This window comes from Meleagris gallopavo, chromosome 14, assembly GCF_905368555.1.
Source record: "Meleagris gallopavo chromosome 14, MGAL_WU_HG_1.1, whole genome shotgun sequence".
In the NCBI taxonomy this organism is placed as follows: Eukaryota; Metazoa; Chordata; class Aves; order Galliformes; family Phasianidae; genus Meleagris; species Meleagris gallopavo.
Window position 1 is genome coordinate 18,448,275 of NC_139417.1, and position 19,345 is coordinate 18,467,619.

The 19,345-nt window shown below is 56.0% G+C and overlaps 1 protein-coding gene and 1 long non-coding RNA gene across 4 annotated transcripts; both read left to right on the forward strand.

The window, feature by feature from the left end:
• Positions 1–2,699: 2,699 nt before the first annotated feature.
• On the forward strand, positions 2,700–7,194 carry BHLHE40 (basic helix-loop-helix family member e40). 3 transcript variants are annotated; one of them, XM_085235774.1, is made up of 5 exons: positions 2,700–3,000; positions 3,097–3,166; positions 3,500–3,607; positions 3,922–4,078; positions 4,916–7,194. In XM_085235774.1, the coding sequence occupies exons 1-5, from the start codon at positions 2,921–2,923 to the stop codon at positions 5,740–5,742; spliced, it is 1,242 nt and encodes a 413-aa protein (XP_085091900.1). In that variant the 5' UTR covers positions 2,700–2,920; the 3' UTR covers positions 5,743–7,194. The 3 variants fall into 3 exon arrangements, with proteins under 3 accessions (XP_085091900.1, XP_085091902.1, XP_085091901.1); XM_085235775.1 differs by having other exon boundaries at positions 2,702–3,000; positions 3,955–4,078; XM_085235776.1 differs by lacking the exon at positions 3,500–3,607 and having other exon boundaries at positions 3,955–4,078.
• Positions 7,195–7,600: 406 nt separating this feature from the next.
• LOC146543444 (uncharacterized) lies at positions 7,601–9,310 on the forward strand. The gene is made up of 2 exons (XR_014886352.1): positions 7,601–8,804; positions 9,048–9,310. It is a non-coding gene; the product is annotated as an uncharacterized LOC146543444 (long non-coding RNA).
• The last annotated feature ends 10,035 nt before the right edge of the window (positions 9,311–19,345 follow it).

The window sequence follows — 19,345 nt, forward strand, 5'->3', positions numbered from 1 at the left end:
TGCCCTGGGTGTCCGCGTGGGCGGGGCAGGACTATTTAAAAACCTCATTAGAGAAAGTATTTGGGGAAGACAGCAACACCCTCAGTTGTGGTTTGCTCCAGTGCTTCTCGGGCAGATGGCTGCGATAGGGAGGGCAGGGCGCTGCGGGACGCGCTGTGCTGCGCTCACCCCTCCTGTGCTGCCCGGCCCCGAGGGCTGTCAGCGGGGATGCAGCGGGTTCTGGAGCGGGCTGTGAGGGTGCTGGGGGAGAGCAAACGTGTGGATAACCTTCATTGGGCACAGGTCTGCCATGAATGTTTCCTATGGCGCTGAATTCCTGCCCACGCTTCTTTCACTTGAATGTCTGGCATGCATCCAGCTCATGTTGTACAGGGATCCCCGTGTGCAGGGGACAATGGCAGCATGCTCCTGCCCTACCTTACCTCCTGCATTTTCTTTGTGTCCTCTTTATTCCAAGGGGCCAAACATCACCACTGAGCTCAGTGCAGCTCCCGCAGCCCTCTGTCCCCAGCAGGGGGTGGAGGGTCCCTCTAACTTGCCTGTGGCCTGAGTCGAACCATGTGGAATGTGCTGCTGCTCCCTTCTCATGCTCGCTTGGTTTGGGGTTTTATTGGTATGAGGAGGAATTGTTTATATCCAGGTAGGAAGGAAACGCACCGTGTCACTGCAGCCGCTGCTCCCTGTGCCCTGCAGGCAGAACAGACCTCCCTGGTATTGATTCTCACCCAGGTACTCAGATACCAGGGAAAAATAAACAGCTCTGCAGTTGGGAGGTGCACTGCTTTCTGAGCCAGAGATCTGAAGGCACCTCGCTCTGCTTTGCATACCTGCAGAGCTCTGTGCTCCTCACTCTGTAGATCTGAGAGCTGAAGCGCAGACATCTGACGGCCCGGAGCTGACTCACTGCTTGATGTTAGGCAGAGCCGTGCAGGGATCTGATACCTTTGTGCAAAGCCCTCCCGGCACTCAGAAGCCACACTTGGTGGCCCCCACTGCATGGCCACGGGATAGGGGACAGCCTTGGAACTTCACACCGGGGCTGGGGGCACTCCAGGTCCCGTTGCCAGCACAGAGCCGGGGGTGGTTTCCCATACGATGGTGCAAGCAGGGGCCTGGTTAGCAGCAAGCGCCCAGGCAGGGCGGCTGTCAGAGCATGGTGGGGAGATTTCATTAAACAGAGCCTTAAAGTGGGCTCAAGTCTCTTATTATGAATTGTAATGTCCACAAATGTTGCCACTTCCAAACAGTTTCTGCCCACGTGTTCCTCCCACTGCCGTGCTTGGTGCTGGCAAACATCCCCGTGCTCGGTCGGAGGAGAGCTCGTGGCTGATCGTGCACCCCGCTCACGGCAGCACACACACAGCAGCCCCTCAGTGCCATTGGCCCTCACTGCTTTTCCCAACAGGTACCCCGACACCATCACGGATTCATGGAATGGTTGAGTTGGATGGAAACTTAGAGGTCACCCAACCTCCACCCCTGCCATGGGGCTGGCTGCTGCCCCCCAGCTCAGGCTGCATAGGGCCCATCTGTGGCCTCGGGCACCTCCAGGGACGGGGCACCGCAGCTCCGGGCGGTGTGTTTTCAAAGCTCAGTCTGAGCTTTGGTCACCACCTGCAGGCTGCTGGGGGGTGGGGGTGTGTTCAGTAGGAGGGCTCTGGGGATGCCCATCGGGTGCCCGCTGGGTGCCCAGCCGAAGCACTGCTGCCCTGCATAACCTTCGCCTGCGGCCGTCCTTTAACCTCCGGTGCCAGTAACCCGAAACGAGATTGCTGGAAATGAGAGAGCAGAGGAGTCAGCTATCTGATTCCAGGCCACAGGCACATGCCTGGCCTTCGTGGATATATTAAGTAAGGGACATTTTAAAACAAAACCACCCGCAGTAACCTTATCGTGAGGCTGAAGCTGCTGCCCAGCTGCTAACGCCGTGCTGCCCACACAGGCTCCATCTGATGCTGCTGTTGGGATTTCACAGCGTTTTGCCCCAAATCACCATCTCTGAGCCCTCAGCACACCTTGAGCCCGAACTGCAAGCCCTTGGCTTGTGGGGCTGTGTAGATAACTGCAGATCACTGCTGGGCACCGTCTGCTGCTCGCCTGGTATGGCACTCCAGACCTGCAGCTGCAGGAAATTCGGCCTTTTTACTGCATTGTATACGCCTTGTACATATGCATTTCCTCGCAGAAATAATTCAGCAAACAAAATCTCGAAGACAAATTGCTGATTGCATCAGCCCCAGCTTATGAAAGCCGATCACAGGGAGGACAATGTAACCCAACTCTCCGCCATCCCACTTGCCGCCCAGGAATGCCATAGCTCCACTCGGATCCTCTTTTTAGGGGGACTCCTAAATCCTTGGCAGCATCCCTTAAGGTCATGAGTAAGCCCCGCGCCGCGGGACGGCTCGGCGAGCACGGGAGCAGCCAAAGGGCTCCAGCAGCGGGGATTACCGACGCGTCGCGGCAGCGCCGGAGTGCGGGAGTCGGGTGCCGAGCTCCTGCCCCGCTCCACTCCGGGACGGCGGGCAGCGCCCGAGGGGCGGCCGGGAAGCAACCGGGGCCGGGGCCACCCGGGGCCACGGGCTGGCAGCCCCGCCTCCCCCCCCGGCACGTTGCACGGCGGAGCGGGCGGGGGGAGGAAGGCCGCCGCTCGCCGACACGTGAGCCTCATGTGACGGCGATGGAGGGAGGGAGGGAGGGAGCGGGGGGGGGAGCCCGGCCAGACGTGCCGGGAGTCACAGGGTAACGCACGTCGCCGCCGTCCACCCACTCGGCCGCATTTAACCCGGCCCTCCGCCTCCCTCCGCTCCTCAGCCGGCGAGGCGGGGACGCGGCATGAGCTGTCCGCGCTGAGCTCCGCACCGCTCCGCACCGCTCCGCTCCTCCCGGCTCCCGCGGCACCGCACCGCTCCGCGCCCCCATGGAGCGCATCCCCAGCGCGCAGCCCCCGCCCGTGTGCCTGGGCAAGCTGCCCGCCCTGGAGAGCGCCGATGTGCCGGGGTAAGGCTGCGGGGGGGACAGGACGAGAGGAGAGAGTCCCCCCGCCGCGGCCCCGGGGACAGGGGTAACCTCGCTGCTTTCGTTTCGCCCGTGCAGGCTGGACTTCGCGCACATGTACCAAGTGTACAAGCCCAGGAGGGGGTTAAAGAGGAGCGAGGACAGCAAGGTAACGGGGTGGGCGGTGCGGGTGGGGGGTCAGTGGTCGTTGTTGGGGGGGAGACAGAGAACTGAGCTTCTGTGGGGTGCTCCGGGGCGGGGGAAGGGGGCCTCCGCTCAGCGATAATTCGGGGGGAAATAAAAAAGAAAGGCTGAGGGGTGGGGGGCGGGGGGGGCTCGCAAGTATTTGGGGAGGGGAGGGAGAGGAAAGGAAAAAAAAGAAGAAAGAACCGAGGGTGGAATGCGGAGTGCGTATAGCGATTATTTGGGAAGGGGAGGAAAAAAAAAGAAGGCAAAAAAGACGGAGGGTGGGTGCGGAGCGCTGACCCGCCGCTCCTTGCAGGACACCTACAAGCTGCCCCACAGGCTGATAGAGAAGAAGCGGCGCGATAGGATCAACGAGTGCATCGCCCAGCTTAAGGACCTGCTGCCCGAGCACCTCAAGCTGACGGTACGGGCACTCCGCGCACCGCTTCGGGGCTCCGGGCCCGGCCCTGCGCTGGGCGCGCGGTGCCGGCGGGGGCAGCAGCGCAGAGGCACAGAGCTCTGCTCGGGGCTGGCCGTCCCCAAATACCCCGGGGATGGGCGACCGGGGGCTGCCCCGCGGCTGCTCTCTGTGTGTTCCGTACATATTTCGGATATTTCTGTTCACAGGAAGCACGTCTTGTGCTTTCCCCAATTAGCAGCGCTGCCCCCGACCCCCTTCCCCAAATCGCCCCCATCTCTGCCGTGGGAATGCCCCCCAGCGCCCATTCCACCCCGCAGCTGTGTCCAACGCGCTGTGTGCTCTGCCCGCAGACCCTGGGCCACCTGGAGAAGGCGGTGGTGCTGGAGCTGACCCTGAAGCACGTGAAGGCTCTGACCGCGCTCATCGAGCAGCAGCAGCAGAAGATCCTGGCGCTGCAGAGCGGGCTGCAGGCGGGTGCGTGAGTGCGCCGTGCGGGGCCTGGCTGGGCATGGCGGGGCTGCGGGGACACTGCGGGGGGAAGGGGAGGCTGTGCCTCTGCCCTTTGATTGCCATCGGTTTCTCTCGCTTGGCTCGTGGGCTCGTGCAGAACAAGTGCAGCTCTCCGCAGGGTCAGTGCCAAGCGCGCTGTGCGGTCGCCTTGATTTTAAAGTGGATTTTAAGTTGTTTTATTTAAAGCCCAGCTTTGCTGTGGTGTTCTCTCCAAAGCTATTCGGCTCTCTCCGTTCATGACCACGAGCTTTGGATCCTAGTTCTGCTCTTTCCTTTTTCCCCAGAGCGCACAAGCGCCGCTGTCTGTGTGCAGATCTCTGTGCCCCCTCACTCTGCAGGCAGAGGGGGCCTGGCACAGCAGCTGCTTGCTCCCCGTGCTTCCTCCTGCTGCTTGCAGATGTGGCACTCACGTGGGTCTGATAAAGTCAGGCTGACTTTGGCTGGGGAGGTCCCACTGCTCTGCAGGGTCAGCACTGGGGGAGACCCCTTGGCACCAGGGGGACCCGACGGCACCAGGGGAGTCCTGCTGGGTCTGGGGTGCACCAGCTGCTTGCTCCCCAGTGGAAGTGCCAAATGCAGTAAATGTAGAACTGAAAGATGAAGGGCATGGGTAGAAATGAATGGAAGGATGTGAAAGGAGCAGATTGGAATCTGGTGCATAAGTCGTGGGAACTCAGGTTGGCCACCGAGTTTGCTCTGCTGGCTGTGTCGTACTGAAAGTGTGTTGTCAGCCTGGAGGTGGTAATGAAAGTATTTGGCGTGCTGTTAATTTTTAATTTCTCCCCGTTAATGTTTCCTCAGGTGACCTGTCAGCGAGGAGCCTCGACTCCAGCCAAGAGATGTTCCGCTCCGGCTTCCAGCTGTGCGCCAAGGAGCTGCTGCAGTACGTGGCCAAGCACGACAACAAGGAGCTGAAGGCAGCACAGCTGGTGGGGCACCTGCACCGCGTGGCGGCCGAGCTGCTGCCGGGCGGCCCCAAGGACATGAAGGAGAAGGCGGTGCCGGGGGGCAAAGCAGGCGAGGGGCGCGGGCAGAACTGTGTGCCCGTCATCCAAAGGACATTCGCTGCTTCCAGCGGGGAGCAGAGCGGCAGCGACACAGACACGGACAGCGGCTACGGGGGGGAGCTGGAGAAAAGCGACTCCAAACCGGAGCAGCCCTATTTCCCAAAGGATACCGAACTGAAATACGCCGTCCAGGAGAGGATCAGCTCCATCAAGCAGGAGAGCGAGGACCCTCCAGCCAAGAGGAGCAGGCTGGAGGTGCCCGATGACGACAGCCCCTTTGGCGGCGAGGTGATGGGCACAGCGGGCGGCTTCCTGCCCCCCCACGCCCACCAGCCCCCCTTGTGCCTGCCCTTCTACCTGATCCCACCATCCGCCACAGCCTACCTGCCCATGCTGGAGAAGTGCTGGTACCCGGCCTCCGTCCCTGTGCTGTACCCCGGGCTGCCCACGCCTGCTGCGGCCGCGCTCACCGGCTTTGTGGGCCCCGACAAGCTGTCCCCCCCCCTGCTGCTGCCCCAGAGACTGCCCTCCCCGGGGCCTGCCCGCTCCCCCATCGACTCCTCAGCCCTGCTGCAGGCGCTGAAGCAGATCCCCCCGTTGAACTTGGAAACCAAAGACTAAGAGCGACGTGGGTTTTGTTTTTTTTTGTCTTTTTTTTTTTTTTTTTCCAGTTTGAGACCGTTTCACTTTTATGCATTGGCTGGAGGGAGGTGTGGGCCATGGCTCGCAGCGTGCAGGGAGCCACGTCCCTGTCCTCTGTGCCAGGGAGCGTGCAGGAGGATGAAGGAGGCACCCGGCTTGGCCGTGCAGAGCTGCTTCCAAAAGGACAAGAAAAGAGCTCGATGCTTTCCGCCCCACTCTCTGCACCCACAGAACGGGTTGGCTCAGTCAGCTGCCGTATGTCAAAGCTGTGAAAAAGTGCCCCGAGAGGCAGATGTGGGTCTGTAGGGCTCGGATGTCCCCAGTGGAAGGTATGGATGGCCCTGCTGCAGGGTACGGATGCCCTCTGTGGTACGTCGGGGGCTCTGAGCTGTAGGGTCTGGGTGATCCTGGTGGTACTTTGGGGGTTCTGAGCTGTAAGGTATGGAGGTCCCCAATGGAGGGTCTGGATGTTCCCAGTGGAGGGTCTGGGTTTCCCCATGGTGCCTTGGGCTGTAGGGTCTGGCTGTCCCTGATGGTACTTCGGGGGCTCAGCGCTCCCAACCTGGCCGTGCATGGTCAGTGGTTCAGGCAGACTAGGATTTCTCTCCACACCTTTGCTGATAAATATTTTAATAAATAAATAAAAGGTAGATGCTGCTTGGAGGCTTTACGTGGAGTGCACCTAATGAATAACAAACCTGTGCCCCATCCTGTAATGAGCTGCTGGTGGGGGCTGAGCCCGGTCCTGCCAGGTGAGCATGGCCCAGCTGTGCTTAACCCAGGTGAGGGTTTGGGCACATCCCATAGATCCCAGCACTGTGGGGCCGTTTGCTGCAGGTAAAGCCATGACACCGTGCCCAGTTTGGCTTCTCTTTTTTCCTTTTTTAAACAAACTTTTCCCTGTTTTGTTTTGTTTTTTTTTCTCTCACTGGTTTTGAGGACCGGTGTCCAGCACAACTCCGGTATGGATTCCCATTTCACCTTCCTGTTGCCCCAGCTGTTGAGATGCACTATGCTTGATTGCAGATCGTGTTCTGACCTTTATTTCATTGTTTTTTTTTGTTTTTGTTTTTTGTTTTTTTTTTGTTTTTTTGGTATACAGTTGCCTTTATTTGTAAAATCCTGTTATAAATATATATATTATATAAATATATTAAAAGGTAAAGCGTTTCAGATGTCTATTATTTGTATAACTACTTGAGCATCAAAGAAGTGTGAAATATGAATGTATCTTTGTTCCTGAGTTGTCTTTTTTTTTTTTTTTTTTTTTTTTTTTTGAAGAGAAGAGCTTTGTTTTATTCTCTAGGGAGAGGTACAGTGTTTATATTTTGGAGCCTTCTTCAAGGTGGGATATTGTACATATTTTTATCTCGAGTAAATGTTAAGTAGTTGTTTAAAAATACTTAATAAAATAATTCTTTTCCTGTGGAAGATGGGGGTCAGCTTCTGTGCTTTCCAACAGCTGATTTGGGTCCCTTTGCAGGGCCTGGGCTGGGGCAGGAGCAGGAACGAGCATGGGGATGGGGCTATTTCCCATGTGCCGGGGTGGTGCTCACTGATTTTGGGGATGCTCACTGACTGCTTGATTGCTGGGGATGCTCACTGATTGATTTCAGGGATATTCACTGATCTCTTTCCCATCTGCACGTCTGGGCATCGCTCCTCTCACCACATCCACCTCCAGGTGAACCTGCTCAAGCTGAGGTTTCTCCCCATTCCTTGGATCCCATCTGCTGCTGAGGACCAGCGGGCGCTGCATGCCGGGATGCCCCTCTCTGCTCAGCACACCCCCTCGGCTCCAGGGCTGGGATGCTGCTTCCCAAGGACCCAGGTATGGGGGAGCTCCTCCTGCCCTCATGGTGGGATGGGGTCAATCCCGCCGCTCAGGTGCTGGATCTGTAATCACTCACCCCTTGCACACAGGCAGTACATGAAGGTCCTGCTGGCTGTTGGAGGGTTTTACAGCGTGGAAGAGTTGCCAGATGTGGTGACAGCGAAGCGCTGTGTGGGATGGGGCTGCTACAGCCCTGGGAGCCACTGTGGAATGCACACGTGCCCACGCTGCACGGCAGTGAGCAGCGCAGGGCTGCCCATGTGCGTGGACTCAGGTGTTCCGTGCATCCCGGTGCTGGTGTTTGGTTTAATGAGCACTAAATATTGATCTCGCTGAAGGCAACCCCACGTAGCCCCCTTTGGGGACGGCACACAGCGCTCAGCACAGTCACATTTCAGCTCCTCAATAGTCGCTGCGGCTGTGCCTCATCCCTATGGTGCTCAGCCCACTTCAGCCCCATCTCCATCCCCATCGCTTACTGGTGGGCACCTGCTGGGGGAACGGGCAGGAGGGCACATGGGGTCCCTTCAGTGCCACCGCTGTGTGCTGTGGGATGGAACAGGGGTGTGTGATGGAGGGCAGGGACACGGAGTGACGTGGCTGCAGGGGGATGGGGACAGGGGAATATGGGGACGGTGGGGACGTGGGGTGACCCCAGCCCCTCCACAGCACCCCTGCCCTGCCGGGCGCGTCGTGTTCCCTGCCTTGTTTTCATGGTCTCACCCAGCTCTGACCTGCCTCAAATGTTGACACAATGTCACGTTTCCGACTGCAGCCTTTCATGTGCAGCCGGAGGCTAAATGCGGCGGCTGGTTCCTGGAAAAAGACGTGCCTGGCACCCTTTCAGCAGCAACCCGATCTCCATGCAGGCTTGGCACGGCAGCTGAATAACATGGCAATAACTCTTTCAGCAGCGTTTCAACCCATAAATAGGGCTTCCCGAGCACCCCCCCCTTGAAGGAAGGCAAGGAGGGAGACACAAGGATTATTTGTCCAAAAATAAAAAAAAAATAAAAAAACTTGAAGGAAAATAAACCAGAGCACAAGAAAAGCGAACAGAAGGAAGCAGCCCCATCGGAAACAGATCAAAGGGAGGCTGGGCAGTGCTGCACAGGGTCCGGGGAGCAGGAGAGCGATTGCCTCAAAGGGAAAGCACCGTGTGAGGACTTCTGCCACCTGGGCTCCACTCTGTGCCATCCCCATGCAGGTGGGTGGGAGCTCTGTGGTGAGGACCCCCAGCCCTGCAGGACGCAGACATGTTGTGAGCTCCTTACTATGTGTTGGGAAAGCTCCTCTGCAGGCCAAGGGTGGCTGCAGACATATCCAGGAGCCACTGATTTGCATTTTGCATGGATTAGGGCCTAAAACAATTCCTAGTGATGTGCTTTTTTTTTTTCTTTTTTTTTTTCCCCCCGTGATTTTTTTTTTTTTTCTTTTTTGTTTCTTTCAGGACTCCATTTTTGGTGACTTTTCAGGAACGGGCATCCCAGGGGCTCCCAGCTCCCCAAACTGCAGTGGGCACAGAGGGGGAGCAGTGCCCTCCCGTGCTGCCCCTGCTCTCATCTCCCAGCGTGTAGCTGCAAGTGCCGTGTGTTTACAAACGCAGCATTGCAAGATCCCTTGAACTGTGTCCTAGTACAAAAGAGGCTTTGAAACAAGAACCACGTTGTCATGGCATGTTTCAGGCCAGCAGCACCAGACTGAACCAGATAATTGCTGTTTCTGCTTTAGCCGCTGCCTTGTGGGAGAAGGAGTAGGGTTGAGCAAGGCTCAGCCCTCGGTGTGGGGCTCAGGGATGGGGAGGATGGGGGTGGGAGTGGGGATGGGGTGCAATGGGCTCTTAGCACACCCATGGTAGGGTCTGCGGAACCAGGAAGGAAAGGTATGGGCGCAGCATGTTGTAAAAGGCAGCGGATTCCTGGAGCACTGCTGGTCCTTGGCACAGGTACAGAGCTCACATCGGTGCCTTTGCCTGAGGATGTGCACAAAGTGAATGGATGTGACTCTGAACAGCTCGGGGAGGATTTAAGGTCGGGGCCCCAGCACGGATCATGGCCCCACACTCCCTAAATGGGGACTGTGCTGGGATGGGGCTTTGATGGTAAAACATCACAACAGCCCTTTGCTTCTTTCCCTGCTTGCTGGCAGCCCGTCACCATTTCCGTGGTTTAAATGAGTGTCCAAAGGTCACAGCGAACTCAAGTCCCTGCCCAGTGGCTCATGTCGTCCAGTGAATAAGCAGTGGGTGTGCGGTGTCTGAATCAAGGCTCCCTCCTGCTGCAGAGCAGAGCACGGGGCAGCACTGGGCTGTGAGCCTGCAGCGCGTGCTCTGTGCCTGGCTGCATCCCAGTGAGAGTGGGGCCACTGGGATGCTGCCCTGGGGATGCTCACTCGAAGGGATGCTGATCTGGCGATGAGCTGCCCTGATGGATGCTGCCCCAGGGATACTTACCCTGAGGGATAATTGCCCCAGGGGATGCTCTCCCCAAGCGATGCAGCCCCGAGGGATGCTCGCCTCGAGGGATATTCACCCAAAGAGATGTTTACCCTGAGGAATGCTCACCCCAAGGGATGCTGCCTCAAGGGCCACCACAGCCCCATCACCACCCCCGTGGGGCGTTTCGGTCCTGCAGCCACCACAGCTGTGTGCAACGCTCCGAGCAGTCTGTCAGCTGCAGCCGACGAGGGGAAGACGTGATGGAGCGCTGTGTCGCAAGGGGCAGGGGCACACAGCTGGGGCTGATGACGGGGAGCAAAGGCAAGCTGTTAACACCGGGCCATTTCCGCTGCTGCCTGCACGGAGCCCACGCTGATTTTCTGCATTTCCTCGCTTCGCTCACTTCCAGGTGCTCATCCCAGGGGCAGGCTGTGGGGCCGCTGCCCAGCGCTTCCCGCTTAGTCCTGGATCCGCTCCAAAGCACGTGAGCAGCACGAGCCCGTGGGGAGTGCCGGGAGGCGCCGCTCAGAGGGGCTTTCCAGCCACATCCACATCCACGTCTGAATCCCACAGTGAGGCGAAGGCGTTGGGGAGAGGCCGAGATGGAGATCTGCTCACATCCCAGAGCACTCAGAGCGATGACTCAAAGGATTCCTGGCGTTGCTGCATGGCGAGGTGCGACGCGCTGCCACTGCCGCCGTCAGCACAACTGCGCTCCCTCGGACAGCTGCGAGCGCTCGCAGGTTTATAGGGCTTATTAAGCAATTTCCTATTAAAAATGTTTATGTGAACATATAAATATTAATTTATACAAAAATTGCCTGGCCCTTTGCACGCAGAGCGGTGGAGAGGACAAACGTCATAAATCCATCAGAACTCAGGGCTGTGCTGAGCGGGCCGGCTGCGGGGTGGGGGTAGGGGTGGGGTTCGGGTTGGGGTTGGGGTGGCTGAGCAGCAGCCGCGGGTGCTGCAGGAGCTGCATGCTGGGTTTTCTGTGCTGTGATTTCCCAATGGCCGCAGGAAGAGCAAGCACAGACCCGAGCTGGATGAAATCAAAGGAATTTTTTTTTTTTTTTTTCATTTGCTGTCTTATGCGCTGACCGCTAAACCACATCCGCCGAGCCCGAGCCCAGCCCGGTGAAACAAAAACTAGGCCAGGGCTTTTTGCTCCTTTCCCCCCAGGCTGGCGCAAGAGATGGGGAACCCCTCCGTGCTGGCACCGTGAAGCTCTGTGTGGCCGATTCCCAAAGCAAACCCTCATGCCCCTCTCAGGTGACCCGATGTGGGGACCACGCTGACCCCTCGGCTGTGTATTTATGGGCTGCAGGACCGGGGCAGAGCAGCAGTGCCACCCTCCTGGCAGCCCGGGAGCAGAGCTCACATGAGGGGCAATGCGGCTGCGTGGGGAAGTTCTCACGTTTGGGAGCAGACAGCAGCTTTATTGTTTTAGTTTGCAAACCAAAACCAGCCGGGAGTTTCTGAAGTGTCTGCCATCCCCGCAGAGCTGTTTAGTCATGCCTGGTGTGCATGCATGTGAGACATTGCAGGGGAGGGAGGCTGTGGGACTTTGCAAAGATTAAAGATTTATGCTGACCCTTGAATGAGATCCAAGGGTGCTAATCTGCCCTGATCCTATCGTCTGCGCAGGGCGGATCTATTTCACTTTCCTTTATGGTGCTCCTGACTCACTGCTCTCCCACTGCAGCCGGCCGGGTGGGAATGGGAAGCACCGCCACTGCGCATTTGTTTGGGTTTGCATGTAAAGCCCTGGACCTGCCATGGGTGCAGCTCATAAAGGAAACCAGTGTGGATAAGATATGGGCGAGCTGAATGCTTGGAAACCACTCCCAGGCAAAAGCTGCCGTGGTTAGAAATCAAGGTGGAGTGATGTGCAGGAGGCACAATGCTGGGCAGCTACGCCCAGCGCGTGAGAAAGCCGCTCACCGAGGTGGGCAGTGGGTGTGCTGCAGGGCCCTGTGTGCCCTGGGGCCAGCTTCACCCCACGAGGGCAACAGAGGCTCTGGGTCCCTCTGCCCCCCCCTGCCCGCAACTTCTGGCCCCCGGTACCATGGGATCCAGGCAGGGTTTGTGCCCCTGGCCCTGAGCTGCTGCCTGGGAAGCGTCTTGCTCCATCACCAAAAGGCTCCCGATGGCTGCTGGGGATTTATTATGGAAAACAAAGTATGGGGGAAAATGCAGAGCTGCGTGGAAGGCAGAATTAATCTCCTCTGCCCTGGCACAAAAAGATGTGGCAGAGAGAAGCACGAGCTCCCAGCGGCTGTCACAGCCGTCCTGGGGAGTCTGCCTGCCTGTCTGCCTGTCTGTCCACCTGTCCAGTTATCTGTCCGGCTGTCCGCCCGCCCGCCCGCCCAGCTGTCTGCCTGTCTGTCTGTCAAGCGGGCGGTGTCAGTCACAGGGCTGTGCTGAGCTGACCGGGAGGCAGAGCGCAGCGTCTCCGATTTCAGCTCCCCCGGGACATCCTGTTCTCCCGATAGCCCAGGAGATGTAAATATAGCAAATGCAAAGCAAGGCACTTTCCTGCCGTGCCTCGCTCGGGCTGCATTTAGAAGGGGCTGAAGCCTAGCAGCACAGTTGGAAACACCCATCTGCAACTGTTAAATAGGCAGCGTGTTTTATTTTTAGTTTAAAATGAAGTTCCTGTTTGTAAGGCCAGAAGGGTTACAGGAAAAAAAAAAAAAAAGCAGCAGGATCATTTACTGCGAGGTTTCTTTTCACGTGTCCTTCCTTCCTTCCTCCCTCCTGAGAAATAGGATGTGGACCGCGGCTGTTCCAGCCCGCAGCGTTCGTTAGCAGCAATGCCCGGTCCTGCAGGGCTGTCACACCTCGTGCCACGGCAGCGCTGCGCTGCCCGGCCGTGCCAAGCGCCCTTCAGGTCGGGTTGCTCCACCGAGCGCTTATCTCATGTAAATGAACGCTGCCTCTTCCTTCCTTTCTCTTTCGTCAGGCTGCGGGCTGCCCTGGCGGGCGGGGTGACGGGAGGGTCAGCGGAGCACACCCTGATGGGCAGCGCTCGGCACCACCGGCCCCGCCAATTAGCGCAGCTGGGGCTAACGAGCCCGCTGGTCAGTGCACGGCTCCGTCCAGCTGTAGTCGATCAGGATGTGTGGGGTGAGCACCGTTTGGGTGCCTCCTTAAAGTGCCCTCCAGGGAAGGGGCTGTGAGCTGCTGATGGGGATTCCCAGGAGCTGTGGGAGCCCTGGTGCACGGATTGGCTCCATGTAGTGCCGTGTGAAGGAGAGGAGGCTTTGCTTAATGAAGCAGGATGGGTTAGGTGGGAAAGTGAGTGGGGGGATTTGGGTGGGGGGAGGAGGTGTGTGCCGCTTGCAGGGCTTTGCCTCTCATGCTCTGAGAGGCGTCTGAGTGCCTGCAGCTTTGGGTGGGCGTTAGGTGGAATCCAGCCTCTCAAAGATACCTGCAGCTGATTCAGAAGTAGGGCTGCCCTGATCCCTGCAGCCTCGTGGTGTGTGAGCACTGGGGCTTGAGTCCAGGCCAACATACATTGAAAAAAGATGAAGAGAAGGATGGGCAGTACGTGGCAGGAGGGGCAAACTGAGACCTGGTGTGGCCTCTGCAGGGAGCCAGGGCCTTCTGCTGCTGGTTTTAATGAGAAAACCCCAGTGGAAATTTTAAACTTGGATCTTCATCAATTGCTCCAAGTTCAGGGAGCTCAGGAGGGGGAGTTCGGCCCAGTCCATGCACCACAGCTATCTGCAACATTCACAGCCCGATGCTTTTTTTTCCAGAGACAAATTCTGCCAAAGATGAGTGCTTGGATATGAGGCATTTCTCTTCTTTTTCATCCCTTTTGCTAATTTAATTCCCAGATCTAAATCTGATTTTTCTGTCTCAGGCTTCTGTGACCTGGGATACATCGCTCATGGTTACGAAACTGCCATGGCTCCGTCCCTCCCTGCCGTGCTATGGGATGGTCGTGGCACTCACCTGCAGCAGCTCAGCCCAGGGCAGGAGCCCCCGGCTTAGGCACCGGGCAGGTTTATTGCAGTATTGAGTCACAGCATTCTGACGCGACAGTGCGCAAAGCACTGCATTTCCTCATTACCGAAAGAGAGGCACAGAAGCCACACGCTGGCTCTCCCTTATTTTCATTCTTTCTTGTTTTCTTGGTTGTAGAATGAGAGCTAATCAGAGCGATGCTCTCCAGCAGGCTTCTGTGCACGGCGTTACAGTGAAATCTGAAATTCCTTTTGCTGCTCATGCATACAAAGCAGGAAGAGCGAGCGCGGCTGCAGACTGTTTGTGCTTTCAGATGGTCTCGCCAAGGAGAAAACAACAGGGTAGCGGGAAGAAAGCGCATTTGCTCGGAAACACGTCTGGAGTGCAGCTCCCCAGCGCTCACCCTAGGGCAGGGCAGGGACACAGAGAGCCCTGCAGCCATCCCAGCGCACGCCCACAGCTCCTGCTGCACGGCGAGGTCAGCAGCCTGCAGAGGAACACGCTGGGCACGTCGTTCCTCCTGCTCTGTTCTGCAGCCGTGCTGCACAGTGCCACGTGAAGCACTGATTAGAAAGTATTCATAGAATGGCTTGGGTTGGGAGGGACCCTGAAGACCATCCAGTTCCAACCCCTGCATGGTTGGGGTACCTCAAGCAGCTCAGGCTGCCCGGGCCCCACCATCCCTGCCTTGGGCCCCTACAGGGATGGAGCATTATGTGGGTCCTTCTGGCTTGTAGCACGCAGCTGTGGTGGCTGGGAACGAGCACCCAGCTGTTTTCTTTGCTTCCAAGTGACGCCCAGTCCCCAAGATTATCTCCCCTTGGCTGCGACAACATGGAAAAAGGCACTGGGATCGACAAGTAGATAAGTGTTTCCCGTGCTCCCGTGCATCCATCCATCTGATAATGGCTCGCTGCAGGCGAAACCCCTCCCTGCGATGTCTTATGTGCTTAGAGAGAGGTGCTGGGGCCGGGGGCTGTGCTTAGGGCTGGGTGGCACAGGGTGACGCTGGGGTGAAGCTGAGGAGGCGAGAGAGGAGCGCTTTCGTGAAGCTGCACCCCCCTCTGCTGGAGGAACCCAGCAAGGACACGGGCAGAGAAAGGGGTGAGGAAAAGGGGTTCGAAGCTGTTGGGTCACACAGGGATGCCAAAGGCCACAGAGTGCGGAATGGTGGCCTCGGTGGGATTGGGATGTATAGAATCACGGAGCCACAGAATGATGGAGCGACTTAGGCTGGAAGGGACCTTAAAGATCACAGAATGAGAGAATGGTTGGGATGGAAGGGACACTGAGTCCCTGCCATGGGCTGGCTGCCCGCACCTCAAGCTGCACAGAGCCCCATCCACGGCCTCAGGCATCTCCAGGGATGGGGCACCACAGCTCTGTGCAGTACTGCCAGGGCCTCACTGCTCTGAGTGAAGATTTTCCTCCTCATATCTAATATAAATCTCTGCACTTTTCATTCTATATAGAGAAACGTGAACCATAGTTGCCTAAATTTATCAGGCATCAATAAGGGCCATCCATGGTTCTGTGCCAGCCAGCCACAACGCAGCCCTATTTCAAATCTGTTTTTGCAAACGGGGTGGCAGTGCCTCTCCTGACCCATCCCCATGGCCACCTCTTACCTTCAGTGCTGGGGAGGAAGAAGAAGTGGGTGGGGGACTTTGGGACTGCCCTGAGGCTGTAACCTGCAACAAGCAGCCTTGTGTGAGTGAGGAAATAATGCTGTTTTGGGTTCCAGGGCCTCACCCAGCACCTCCCCAGTGCTGCAGTGGGTCTCCCATGAGCGCTGGCTTCCTGCAGATTCAGTAGGACACATCTGCACATTGTGCTTAGACTTCATGCTGGAAGAATGCTTTCTTTTCTTTTTGGATTTTAATACTGAATTATAGAAAGGGTGAAGTGCTGTGACTTAGCTGGTGAGGGCTCTGACTGTGCAATAAATCTGCAAGCATGGGCCTGGCTTTTGTGCAGGCCCGTGTGCAAGTGCCAAGGTCTCTGCTAATAAATCTGACTGGAGAACCGGGAGGAAACTTTGTTTTTAACTTACTGCAAACAGCAGGCTCTTTTTCGCCCATCACTTTTTCCCCTCTCTCTTCTGCTGATTCACACTCCCGTTGTCTCGCGGCGGGGAGACTCCAGCATTCCTGAAGGTCATCGCCTGCATGCAGCAGCTCACGCTGCAAAGTGCTTGCCAGCCTCTACCGAATCAGAATGCTAAAGCAACTGCGATCATTTCTATTTTCCTTGTCAGCAATGGAAAAGCTTGCAGCCTGCCAACCTCCTAGCTGCCACGTTTCCAGTGTGCTGGGTTACCAGAAGGCAGCAGAGGTGCAGAGAGGTAATTCCTCCCTGCAGACCTGACCACACGCTGCCTCGGTGGCAAAACACCCTGAGGATTTTTAAATGGGCTCACCTAGGAGCGGTGCCCTCTGAGATCTGGGGAACCCAGAGCCAAGGAAAGCACCTGCCTGACCCAGCAGCCCATCTCCCAGGTGAATATCAGGACTGTGGGCAATGAGATATGGATGTGCAGTCAGGTTCCTGCAGGACTGCAGCCTCAGAGACTCCCAGGCTGTGCCTCCTCCCCTCTTGTGCCTGCTCTCCCCAGTGTGTTAAACACATTATGCCATCCTGTGCAGGACTGAAAGGAGTGTTGTCAGCATGCAAATATCACTAAGACAATAAGAATTACAATTTAGTTTTCAGCGCATTTCTCCCTTTCGGTGGCAAAGGAATATTTCTGTTTTAGCTCAGACACAATAGCAGCACAATAAACAGGTTTCTTGCTGAGAAGCAGTGCGGGGAAGGCACAGTGAAATCCTTCCTTTGCTTTTTGAGGTGGTTTAGTGAGTTTTTATGCTGTTCCCATACCCAAAAGCCTCACAGAAGAGCAAACCTTGAGTACAGCTGTGGGAAGATGCCCCTGGTTGCTGCCCCTGGCCGCTCCAGGTGTGCAGGCAGCGTGCTGGATGCAGGTCTGGTGATTCAATGTCCAGCTCTAGTTGTTCTTTAGAAAATAGAAGTAGTGCAGGAAGAGGAATAACTCTTTTGCTATTAGTAGGAGCAGTTAACAACGGACCCCAGCATGGAGCAGCTGCTGTGTGGGGGGAAATCTGCCTGATTCGTTACGGCTTTAGCCAGATCTTGGGGTACCACCAATGCAAGGGGGGAAAAAGGGCTTAAATCCGGCACGTGGGCTGGAATGGCATTTCATCTCATGAGTTTGTTGATGTGGATCTGATTCACTGAGCTGAGAATGACGGTGTGCCAGGCTCTGGCTGCTGCCGCTGGGACACGCAGCTCTGGGCAGGGCTGGCAGTGACCACTCACTTTATCTTTTCCCTCTGAGCACTTTTAACATAAGCTTCACATGCCTGTATTAACTAAGCTCTCATCTGCCTGTTTTTCTTTCGCTGTTATTTCGCTGTTAGGACTCGGAAGTGCAGGATGGGAGCAGACCCCATCTGCTGGTGCTGCACAGCAAAGCTCACAGCCTGGGCCCATTTGCTCACAAACTCAGCTCTGCGTTTCACCCTCCCTCTGTACAACAGACACCTGATCTGGAAGGCACCTCAGCTTCGAGGCCATTTTACGCACGGCCAGCTCCATCCCTCTTGAGAGAAAACTGATGGCAAAGTGAGCAGAAGGCACACGCAGGGCATGTGTATTGCTTCCTTTAAGCATGAAACACCGACGGGCAGAAATGCAAAATCTCACACCAATATCGATGCTCTTGTTTGGTCGTGTTGTCTGTTCAGCAGCAGGGGCAGTGCCACACCGCCAGGCTCTGTAACTAACCAAATCAATTAGTTTTCCTGCGTGCACCAGCTAGCAGGAGTAGTCTTCATCCGAAGACAAATTAAAAAACAGTCCAGTAAGACATTCTATTTTGAGATGAGCTGTCCTATTTTTCTCATGCTAATGACAGACTCGGAAATCTGTGCACAATTTAGCTCATTATTAGAACTAATTGGTGCCAGGCATTCCGTCCCCTTTGATACAGCTAACCACGGGCAGGAAATTTTCTGACTTAATGAACCATAAAATGGATTAAGAATTTTCAAAGTGTAGTTCATATCACAGCCTAATTGGAAGGAGCACAGTAGCTGGCAAAGGAAAGCCATGTGTTGGGGTGGAAAAGCATATGCACGGCCCCTTCCCTGACACCGGGGAGGGGGGAATTTCTCTTCCCTTTACCACAGATCAGTCTCATTTAGTTCAGGCACCTCCACCAGCAGCACACGGTGCAGCCCAGCTTGGTGGGATGGCTGCCGCAGAGATGGATGGAAACGGGCTTTTCCTCTGTGTGCAGCACTTAGCATTCCTCCTGTGTAACGCCGAGCGGAGAGAAAGCAATTAATACAGATCCCCCAGCAAGGTCGGCAGGACTGCCAGGCAGATGAGGTGCCAGTAGGAAATGTAGCATGAACCTCCCGGTGTGGCTGGCATTGCTGATGCCAGGCTGTCATCCCCTGTGGTTTCATACAAATCTCGTTCTGTTTGGTTTTGTACACCTGTTTGATGGCACTCAATAAGAGCAGATTTCTTCCTACTTTTTCTTATCTGGTGATTTGGGAAAATAATGTGGCGTAATTTAGAAAATTTCCTTCTGGTGGTGATGGGGAAGAACTCCTTGCAGGTGCCCCAGAGTGGGATACAGCATTGGGCTGCAGGGTGCCAAGGAGAAACAGTGACCTGGGGCCCTAAGGTGAGCAGGTAAAGTGGGGTATCCCCAGATGGAGGCACAGAGCACATACAGCATCAAGTGCTGATGGAAATGTAACACTCTCTATGGCCTTTTGTAAATATTTTCCTGAATTTGCATGGAAAAATCTGAAGCCTTTGTCCTTAGCAGACATTGCAGAGCTTTTGGTTTGGTTTGGTTTGTTTCTTTTTCATTATCCAAACTTAATGAATTTTTATTTCCTCTGATGACACAGCAATACAACATTTCATGTTATGACACAAATTTGGTAATGTAGGTAATTTGCAGCTTAGATAAATGATGCACCTATCTTAAACATACTTGGAATGGTGCTTTGTGTTGTCGGCAGTATCCAGAGGCTCTCCTCTCATGGCTTACAGCCTGCACAGAATTTCCAGGAAATGTCTAGACACAGAAAGTGATGATCCGAGCCCTGTCTTTATGTGCTCTTTCTTCTAATATGGCCATCTGCAGCCCGGTCCTCCTCAGCTGCCAGAAGCATCCTGCAATCCATGGCAGCAGTAATTGCATTGCTCCAAGTGCTCTGTGCTGCCACAATAACGAGTGCAAAGACTCCCAGGGTGCCTCTGCAGACAGCTGACAGCGGAATTGCGAAGCAGAGTCA

Bases quoted from the DNA above. Each gene is read 5' to 3' on its own strand.
- BHLHE40 (XM_085235774.1), top strand. From the start codon at position 2,921: ATGGAGCGCATCCCCAGCGCGCAGCCCCCGCCCGTGTGCCTGGGCAAG. The intron at 3,167-3,499 runs GTAACGGGGTGG...CGCTCCTTGCAG, and splicing joins AGAGGAGCGAGGACAGCAAG to GACACCTACAAGCTGCCCCA. The intron at 4,079-4,915 runs GTGCGTGAGTGC...ATGTTTCCTCAG, and splicing joins GCAGAGCGGGCTGCAGGCGG to GTGACCTGTCAGCGAGGAGC.